The sequence below is a fragment of the Orbicella faveolata genome, unplaced genomic scaffold (genome assembly GCF_042242905.1).
Source record: "Orbicella faveolata isolate gen_17 unplaced genomic scaffold, um_ofav_v1 contig_24, whole genome shotgun sequence".
NCBI classification, from domain to species: domain Eukaryota; kingdom Metazoa; phylum Cnidaria; class Anthozoa; order Scleractinia; family Merulinidae; genus Orbicella; species Orbicella faveolata.
The window spans coordinates 14,467,501-14,477,500 of NW_028301552.1; the positions used below are offsets into that span (position 1 = coordinate 14,467,501).

Here is a 10,000-nt window from a genome sequence, read left to right on the forward strand (position 1 = left end):
AGCACCAAAGACCAGAGAAAATAATGTGAGCATGATTTTCAGCGGTTGGCTTCTATTTTGACGCGTGAGTACACACATAGACGTAAAAAGAAAAAAGCTATGCAAAGTCATTGAAATGAGCATCACCTGTCAAACGTCAAAAGTGAGTGTACGACGCTGCTCCTGTTAAAAACGCATGCTCCGAATGGCTCCGATCGAATGTTCAATTAATATGGATGAACGACGCGAACACAGCGAAGTTTGCCGTTCCTAACGACTTAAAACTTGTTTTGCTGGCGATGGATTTGACAAATCTAACTATCATGAGGAAACTTCGACTTAATCTGAATCAGAGTCATCTGAAATAATAACGTAGCGTTTTCGCGGCTTTGACTGATGGATGTTTTAAAAGCTCTATTAGAAAGTTTGACGTTAGCTCTCTGCTGGACAAGGGATGTATGCGTTGTCCTTGCTATTTACCTATGTAGTTAGTTGTTAAATTACTATTAGGTGATAATATTGATAGTATTTATGAACAAATTAGTTTTTTTTTTTTTTTTTTTGATTCAATATTAATATTTTAAAATTTTCTTAATTTTACGAAATCTTAGGCTGATACATTTTACTTTATATTTTAGTCTCCCCGATTAATAGAGCAGCGTTTGAGAAGATGGGAGATTTCTTCTTGCCGCTGCTAAAAACCAAAGACATCTTGCGCTGGTGTTCGTCTGAAGCTGTCTTATAAGAATCTAAGCTTTTTAGATTCTTACGCTCAGTTGTGCTACAGGAACCTCAGCGTCCATCAGCCTTGAAATGCGCGTTTTCCTCACAGAATAGTTGGTTACACTTCCTGGCAGCCCTACATTTTTAGCCGCTTTCGTCAAAAAATCGCCCTTCCGGTTTTTTCCGAGAGGTGCTCGATTGCACCAGACCGGATTGTCAAGAGCTCTGCTATGGTTTATTGCCAGGAAAAAAGGGGCGTTGGGTTTCTTCATTTCGTCAGGACGAAGGCTGGCAAACTTAAGATAAAGACGAACAGGACAGCGCTCGGTATTTGTGGTGAGGGCTTTTGGACTAAAAGCCCTGCAGTGGCCGTCTCCTTGTCTTGTTTTTAATCCTCGTTCGGCTATCCACAAAAGGACCTGCTTTCCACTAACTGGATCATCTTCAAATGCTATATCACCCCACTGCAGTCTACGACAATCGTCTCGCGATCTAAACCCGAAATGCAAAGACAGCACCCACCACACCGTGCGCTGGAGAACTTCGGGGTCGTCTGCCCCAAACTGACTGGTTTAAAACAACAAGTCTTCTTCATCTTCTGTTAGCTCGCGGGCAGCGTGCGGAAGATTTATATTTTCCCTACCAACTACCAAGTCTCGTTTGCGAGCTGAGAGGATCTCATAAAATTTGTGCTGGAGTTGCTGTCGTTCAGGTAGCGTTGAATACCTCTCTGAAGAGATGCAAGCGAACCTGGCTCGTAGACTCCGCCATCTTTTTTATGGACGTCCATGAAAAAATTGCACAGAAGTATGTTTAGCCCTTCGGGAGGCATATTTTCCAAGGCTCTCGTCTCTCCAACTGTGGAACATTATCTTCGCCAAATGTTCAGATCGTAAGTTATCTTTTTCTTAGTGTTATTAGGGCGAAATGAGTAGATAAAATCTTCATTGTTGTTTAAGTGCCTGTCTTGTTCAACTTCGTCATGATTTATGGGCGTCATTTGGTTCAAAGTTTCTTCCTCCGGAGAGTAAAATTCGCTTTCATTGTATCCGCTCTAATCCGAATCCATTTTCCTTGATAGTTATATTTCGGTAGCATCATGATATTTTTTCAAGACGCGGGGATGTTTACAACTAACGTTGTAACATTAATATTTTAGCGAGGCGTAATCGCTACAGCGGGGAAAATATCCGGCCCGTGGGCCGTATCGTAAACACCTGAACCGGTCACCAGCGCATGATAAGCCAATCAAATTCTAGGATTTAGGATTCCGGCCCGCTCAGATGCTTCAGAAAAAAATAATGTTCATGTTCTAGTGGCAAGAACAATATCTCACGAGTTCGCTGCGCTCACTCGTGAGATATTGCTCTTGCCACTGGAACTTGTAATGTTTTTTTTTTTATTATATAGACATACTGTTGACGGCGTTCTTGACGATTTTCCGAAGATTTCCGAAGATTCGCCAAAACTTGTCCGAAGGTCACACAAACGTTGCCGAAAATTTCCGAAAATTTCCAAAGATTTCCGAAGATTGCCGAAGACTTTCGAGGAAGACCCGAAGATGCTTCGATCATACACCAACGAATTTAAGTACAATTTAAGAGACAAACTTGACATCAGTGAAATCATCGATATCTTCACTAGTGAGGATATGAAAAATACGCCACTCGAGTTCCGGATGTGGTTTCGTATGAATTTTACGACTGATGTATTTTCCAGTAAAACAATAATCATAATTTTCATAATCATTCTTACATTCTAAAAACAGAATTTCACACAAGAGACCCAACAGCCGGGATAGATTTCGGTGATCAACAGTAGATGGTTCCTGATGCATGCGTGTAGACCATGACGAAGTTGGCGAATAATTGAAAAATTAAACGAGACTTACCTGGAAGTTGAAGTTTGATTAAAATTCCACCGAGTTACATAATGCCAAGGGATCACATGAGATTGCTTGCGCATGCGCATGATCAGTCTTAGAAGACTTGGTGCACGTGGTGTATGTAACATGTGTAGTAACCACAAGGGTGGGTGGGTAGGGCATGTGATCCCTTGGCATTATGTAACTCGGTAGAGTTTTAATCAAACTTCAACTTCCAGGTAAGTCTCGTTTAATTTTTCAATTCCACCTCGTTACCATGCCAGGAGATCCCATGAGATTTCAAAGCCAACCACGCGAGACAAGTAACGAAGAAAAAATGGTCCAAAGATAATAGTTGTCTCAACTCAACATACTTTATTGAATGTAGTAATTATAACATGAAGTTAGGTGTTTAACCTTCAGCTGTTTCAAGTACACTGGATGCAAATTGTGACTCTCTAACTACAGGTTTGTTGTAAAATTTGGCAAAAGTGGATTCTGATGACCAACCTGCAGTACTCATCTAGAGACACTGAGGCGTTGCTTGCTGCTGACACTGCAGCAGCTCTAGCACTATGAGGTTTAAACTTCTTTGTGTCAATGCCAGCAGAGGACAAAACAGTTTTCACCCACCTACCAATTGTATCCCTACTAACTGCTTTGTGCGGCTTAGTGTAGCTGACAAAAAGTTGGGATTCTGACCCTCGTAACGGTTCTGTTCTGCTGATGTACTCTTTAAGAGTAGTAACTACACACAATCTACTATCCCTGAAAGCAGTTAAAGTTACTGTGGGATTAGGAAAACCAGGTCAGGTTTGCTTTAACAACTTTGAAAACAAAAAGGTGTAACTGTCGACAGACACCCTCACGTTTGATCAATTTAACAAGTGAACAGTCTGTCCCCTTTGGCCAGAAACTAACAATATTAAAGTCGCTAGTTTAAGTGTCAGTTCCTTAAGAGTCAATGTTCCAACAGGCGACAAGCCTTGAAGGTAATGTAATACAACGCTGACATCCCAAGTCTCTGAATACCTTGGCGAGGGAGGATTGCTCTGAAAAATGCCTTTCAGTAAACGTGACACTAAGCGATGCTGCCCCAGACTTGTACCATCTTCTAGTACAACATATGAAGATAAGGCACTCCGTGCTGTATTTAATGGCACTGTAGGTGAGGCCCTGTTCATAAAGATGTGTGAAGAATTCCAAAGCCTGCTCTACAGTTGGTTGATTATGATTAATTTTCCTTTGAGCACAAAAGTTAGACCATTTCTGGATATAAACTTGATATTGTTTCTGGGTACCAGGTCTCCAGGAGGCCATGAGGAGGTTACAAGCTGATTCTGAAATTCCTCTTGTTTCATAGAATCTCCTGATATGTAGCAGGCCATCAGTACCATTTCTGCGTGAAGCGGGTGAAGTTTGCTCATGTTGGATAGTGTCAGCAGTCTTTTTTGTTGTGGAAGAGCAACTGGATGTCTTATCAACAATCTCAACATCTGGGGCCACCAAACTTGTGTTGGCCATATGGGTGCAATCAGAATCCCTTCTGCTTTGTCCATTTCTACTTTCCTTAAACATCTAGAAATAAGAGAGACAGGTGGAAAACAATAAAACTGGTATTTGCTCCAGTCTATTGTAAATGCATCAATGTCGGTAGCCTCTGGGTCTGGCTTCCATGAAGCAAACATAGCAAGCTGTCTGTTCGCCCGTGTGGCAAAGAGATCAATTTCAGGGGTAACCCATAAGTCTCGGATTTGACTAAAAACTTCAGGGTTCAACTGCCATTTGGTGCGTTCATTAAGAATTCTACTCTCTCGGTCTGCATCCGTATTCTGGACATGCATCACATGTAATTTCAATATCGATTTTACCATGTGAAATCGGATTATTGGACTGCAAGACATTGTCTACACACCAACCCAGATCTGCTTTGGCAGCTGGGGATAAACACATTATGTCCTGGTAATTCCCCTTGGCAATTTTAAGAGCAATGTTCTTGTCTATTTCAAGATGCCTGTAGTGTAGCTGCCCAAACTGAACAGCTGGTAAACTGGCCACCAGTAGACCTATCAGTTTTGACACCTCTACAATTGAGCATTCTGATTTAGCTAACAGCTTTTTACATGCCATGCTGACTTTGAGAGCCTTTTCAGGGGTAAGGGTTATTGTCGTGGTGACTGAGTTTATCACAAAACCGAGAAATGTTATTATTTGAGTGAGCTCGAAGACTGACTTTTCAGGATGAGGCAGAAAACCCAATTTTTCAAAAAGAGTCACGCTATCCTGAACATTGTGTTTACATTCCTCATAAGTATCTCCTTGGAGATATGAATCGTCTATGTAGCCAACATTAACATGGCCTTTACTGCGAAGTGAGCTGTAAACTGGTTTTAGGATCTTGGTAAAGGATCGAGGGGCAGATGACAACCCATTTGGCAAGCAAGTGTATTGGTATAGTTTCCCCTACCATTCGAATCTTAAGTATTTTCTGTATTTTATACTTATTGGGACTGTATAGTAGGCATCCTGCAAATCCACAGATGCCATGTAGCAGTTTTGCTTGACAAGATTCACTGCAGATAAGAAAGTATCCATCTTAAAATGTTTCTTTTCAATGTTGTAATTTAAATTTTTAAGATTTAAAATCATTCTGTAAGTGTTGTCTTTCTTTTTCCTAACAAATATACTAGAAATGAATTCACCCTCTAAATGGGTGGTCTCTTCAATAACCCCTTTAATTAGAAGCTTGTCAACCTCTTTGCTTATAATTTCTCGTTCAACGGGGTTATGTGAAATTGGATAAACACTGGAGAGTTGCTTTGGCATACTTATGAATTCAATGGGACAGCCCTGTACCATCTCCAGTATTTGCTTGTCTGCAGTGATCTCCTGCCAAGCAGGAATAAAATCTTTTGTTCTGCCAGCTATGACAGTAGCTTGAAATGTAGTTAAGCTCACCTGATCTTTTTCAGGTGGTGATTTAGATAAAGGTTCCTTCACTGGGTTTTCTCCTGTTGCTGTTGCTGCCTCTTCTTGGCCCCCTCTTTTCTGTTCAGGAAAGGGGGTCGATGGTAGGTTTTTGACCCTGATGTATAGTAAGAATTTAATCTGTAAGGAGTACGGCTGTTGGAGCCTGCAAAATGCCTTGATCTTTGCCTCTTGTCCCTTCTGTCTACTGATCTCCTATCACCATGTATCTTGGAACTTATCCTATTAGCTTCGGCAATGTCCTTGACAGCTTTTGGGAGGTCGTCCCCAAATAATTGGGAAGTTATGGTGTTAGAGGGATTGCCCAAATGCCGATAACTTGGATGTAATTCAGGCTTGAGCCTTTCTCCCCGACGCAAATTCACTTCAGTATTAGCATTAGCTAACAGAATAACAGCATCCATTAATTTGCCAATGTTATCCTCTTTGGACGAGTTTGACTCGTCTTTAATGAGTGAATCAATGACTGTAACAACAGCAGTCATACCTTTCATAAGATATTTGTGGACCTTTTGAAGTTTTAGATCATTTGATCTTGCAGTTTCGCCCAGGTTGTTCCAAATATTAGAGTTCACTCTTGTTTCAGACAGACCTTCACAATTGCTTGGAGGGATATACTGCTTCTTGAGCTCGTTTAGTTTTGTTTCATTTGGTTTTGCTTCACGAACAAGTTTGCGCACAAGCCCTGCCAATTGTGTGTTGATGTCTGGTCCTTTCTCATCCTCGAGAGCAAGATCTTTTGTGAGCTTCTCGATTATAGCCGGGTTAGAGTCGGCTGTTTTCTGACGTTTTGCTGATGGCTCGTCAGGCTCGTTTTTGTCAGAGACTTCATCGTCCGAGAGCTTGGACTCAGAACCGATCTCTTTGTCTTCAGTTATTCTTGTGTCCTGTATCAGCTTTCCTAAATCGGTAAAGCCTGTCTTCATTGACTATGTTAAGCCAGAGAAAACAGTGGAAAGCGACGATTGTAAAATATCTGACAACTGAGTCAAGTTAACAGTTTGTGCAGTAGATGAGGTCGATGCTCTCGCGGTTTTCCCGCCTTTTTCAGCGCGAACAGTTTTCTGCGCTTGACTCGTACTGGGGCCGACTTTGGCGCCTTTCTTATTCGTTGGCTTATTTGCCGTTTTTCCTGACTGAGTCAAAACCAGTTTTGGTCTCTTTCCTGCAACGGCTGCCTTCACTTCTTCCCTCTTCTGTTTCACCGAAGGGGAAACGCGACGATGAACATCGACCGTGACGCATTCAACGGCGGTTTTGGCGCCATCACCAGTGACCGCTTCAGAAATAATCTCGTCATTTAGCTGGTCTTCAGCAGTTTGCTGTCCGGTTGTTGTCTCACTTAGGAGACTAGTGTTCTCATCCATCATACTAAAGAGATTCTCTTCGAGATTTGACAGAATGGAGTTTTTCGAACTCACAGAATTCACCATGTGCTTGCTGTGAGCGGCGTCGTTCTGTTGTCGATTTTTGCCCACTCCAACAAGTAAATACGAGATAAAAAGGTGTCAAGGTACTTAGACCACGACCCTTCGTGTTTTTCGCTGCAGGAGGGGTTGTAATACTGTGACCTGGAGACAAAAATACCCCTATTTTGCAGCCAAAATGTCAGTGTCGTCTTCCTCTGATCGAAGCATACAAAGCACTGATCATGCGCATGCGCAAGCAATCTCATGGGATCTCCTGGCATGGTAACGAGGTAGAATCATCTATGCGGGGGGCCAACATCTCCTGTCACGGCAAAGCGAAAGTAAGGAGGAAGCTAGAGGTTAGTCAATATCTCGTTAAATTCCACAAAAAAAATCCATCAAAGTTAACCATTAGATGATTAACTTGTTTTCTTACAAAGTTCACAGTCACTTGAAGTTCACTGCAAGGTTCGAGTACCAGTGTTCACCGCGGGCAAAGGTTTGAAAGTGGACGTGAAACCATCGAACGGCTGTGTATGTCATTTGTAATCTAGGCGAAGGTGAGTATTAATATTTTCATTTTATAGCATTTTTAGGTCAGATCCAAAAAAATGCACCAGTTAAAGTTTTGTAAAGAATGAATAAGACATAGTTCTCTGTTTTGTTCTCTTGCTAAATGCATAATAACATTTTATTCCGACCACGACAGTGCAAAACTGAGTAATGTCGCAGAGAGCTGTCGCTCCAGCTAAAACTCATCTCACTGCTGTGCCTGCATAGCAACGTTTGGATGTTTCAGTATTTATTCCTCCTTATATCCTAAAATTCTGTTATTAACATATTTGAGGTCTTAAGAGCTCTTCGACATCTGTTTGTCCTATTTTGTGTCGCAAATTAGCCCATGTTGAGCTTGCCCTATGGCAACACTGAATTTGAAGTTATTGCAATTTTTTCTGAAATTTGGCGGCGGGTAATGACCGAGAACATCTCCGACTACCGCAAAAATAAGATAGTATTAATATAAGAACCAACTTTAGTCTAGTAATGTCTGTAGGGTGAAAAAAAACATACTATTCTTGGCACCAAATTAAATTTGCCATTTGAATGTAAAGTTCTGCAACACTGCGTTTTTGAATAACTCAACACTCAGTTTCCGAGAAATCATCCTGGTAATTATGTATGCAAAAAGGTACGAGACGTGATATGTTTGCTACAGGCATAGACGTACTGTGTTACCTTTTATCTACTTTAGTATATCACTTAGGATTTGCATGAAAGTTTACGCTTAACTCGGAAGAATTTGCCATATATTTATTTCAGTTGCTAATCCAGTTTAGCCCCTTCTTAGGATACGCTTGTGATTACTACCCGAAAGAAAGACCGTGATGTGGTCAGTCCGGTAGTATGCCAGCTTTGGAAGAAGCGCAGACGTCATGATTCTATTGTTTCGCCAAAATGAATCATGTAAGCTGATTTATGAAACGATTTTTTTATCGGCATGAGAAGGGTGTAATTTGACTGAAGTGTAGGTTTGATAAAGGGGCACGTTGAACATGCACATGCACTGATGCACATTTCTACATGGTGTATGTCCCTTTTGGTCAATGATTATTTCATTCCTTGATTCTTATTTATTAGGATGTCCGTCCAAAATATGGACAACCATTTAGAAGTGTTAAAAAGTTGTTGCCGTTTGCCGGACTTGGTCAAATGAAATAAGTTTTGTAATCAATGCATTATTTGTTTAGGTTAAATTGCATTTTAGCACTGGCCCAGATTAAACGGCGCATATACGTACAGGGCTTTAGGAATGTTAGAGTTCAGCCCTCAAATAAGCAGTGCATGCAGTCACAACAATGCGGGGCATCACACTGAATTGTTTGAGAAGTCAAACAAAATAAAGGAAGGAAACACTCATTCTAAACCAGTCAGGCAAATTTTGGGAAACCTCTGCAATCAGCATTTTGTGAAGAAAGGGGAGAGAAATGTCCTTCAGAGAAAAGTTCCAGTGTCCAAACTTTATGTGAATCTTTCCGCAAACCCCTTTTCAACTTAAGCTTTAACATGACAACAAAAACAACACTCTAAGATAATTATACTTTTAATAATTGTACTTAGGAGAAAATTAGGCTACTGACTATTGGAGACGCATTTGATACATCACAAGCAGACTACTGTTCCTGGTTCTACTAATATGTACACAGGCTAGCCATGCCTCGAAGCGTTTAACAGTATTCCAAAACATCTTCTGGTGCAGAGTGTGACCAAGTTCATTTTATATTTTGCCCAAGGAATTTAAAACCAATGTTGAGTTTTGCACTAATTAAAGTAAGTAATATTAGTATCTGACAGCGACAAAACAGTAGTTAGACTTTTGTTGGATTATTTCCTTGAGATACAAGCAAACAGTGACACACTTAAAACAAAATCACTGATTTATTCAGGAAGTGAAAGCTTTTATCAGTGTTTATCTATAAGACTTAAAGAATCCGAAGGGAAAACTACAACAATCGAAGACTACATCAGGTTGGTTTTGCAGTCTTTGTGGATTTAAGGAAAGACTACAACACATTTGACTTTTAAATATTCGACCCAGCTAAACAAAACCGAATATTTACGAGACAAAAATTACTCCAAAAACAAGAACCCTCCTATGACGTATTTCACTAAACTTGAAATCACATGGCGAAGAAAAAAAATATTCTTCCCTAATACCTGTTTGAAGTTCGAGGTTATACAACCAGGCTGGCCACGCAGAAGATCTTCCACGTGGATCTTTGCCTTTTTCGATACAATACTTAAACATCTTGGCGTAAACTTGGCAGATCTTCGGCGTGAACTTCGCGTGAATAATCTTGTTTTCATAGCAGTAGCATCAACATTGCGAGAGCTATGAGCACTAGGTACATGTTACACTCAATATTTTAGCGCAAGAATGGTTATTATCCCTATATATAATGACTTTTCCTATAATTAGACATAGAAAAGTCGAAATGAAACCCAAATTAAAGCAAATACTTTTACCCCGCCATCTAGG

At 40.6% G+C, this 10,000-nt stretch overlaps 1 protein-coding gene, 1 long non-coding RNA gene and 3 pseudogenes across 2 annotated transcripts in view; 1 reads left to right on the forward strand and 4 right to left on the reverse strand.

Annotated features, from left to right (window-relative positions):
• Nucleotides 1–548: 548 nt before the first annotated feature.
• Nucleotides 549–2,673, reverse strand: LOC149110513 (uncharacterized; annotated as a pseudogene).
• Nucleotides 2,674–2,978: 305 nt separating this feature from the next.
• On the reverse strand, nucleotides 2,979–4,090 carry LOC149110514 (uncharacterized; annotated as a pseudogene).
• A 282-nt stretch (nucleotides 4,091–4,372) lies between these two features.
• On the reverse strand, nucleotides 4,373–5,425 carry LOC149110515 (uncharacterized). Its single transcript, XM_089292301.1, has 2 exons — nucleotides 5,068–5,425; nucleotides 4,373–4,902 (listed from the first exon to the last, which is right to left on the reverse strand). Exons 1-2 carry the CDS (start codon nucleotides 5,423–5,425, stop codon nucleotides 4,373–4,375), a joined length of 888 nt encoding a protein of 295 aa, XP_089148427.1.
• Nucleotides 5,365–6,921, reverse strand: LOC149110516 (uncharacterized; annotated as a pseudogene).
• A 344-nt stretch (nucleotides 6,922–7,265) lies between these two features.
• Nucleotides 7,266–10,000, forward strand: part of LOC110065138 (uncharacterized) — a 12,940-nt gene continuing 10,205 nt past the window's right edge. Inside the window, exons 1-2 of the long non-coding RNA XR_016207857.1 lie at nucleotides 7,266–7,322; nucleotides 7,404–7,523. This is a non-coding gene — a long non-coding RNA (uncharacterized LOC110065138). The remainder of the gene's footprint in view (nucleotides 7,323–7,403; nucleotides 7,524–10,000) is intronic.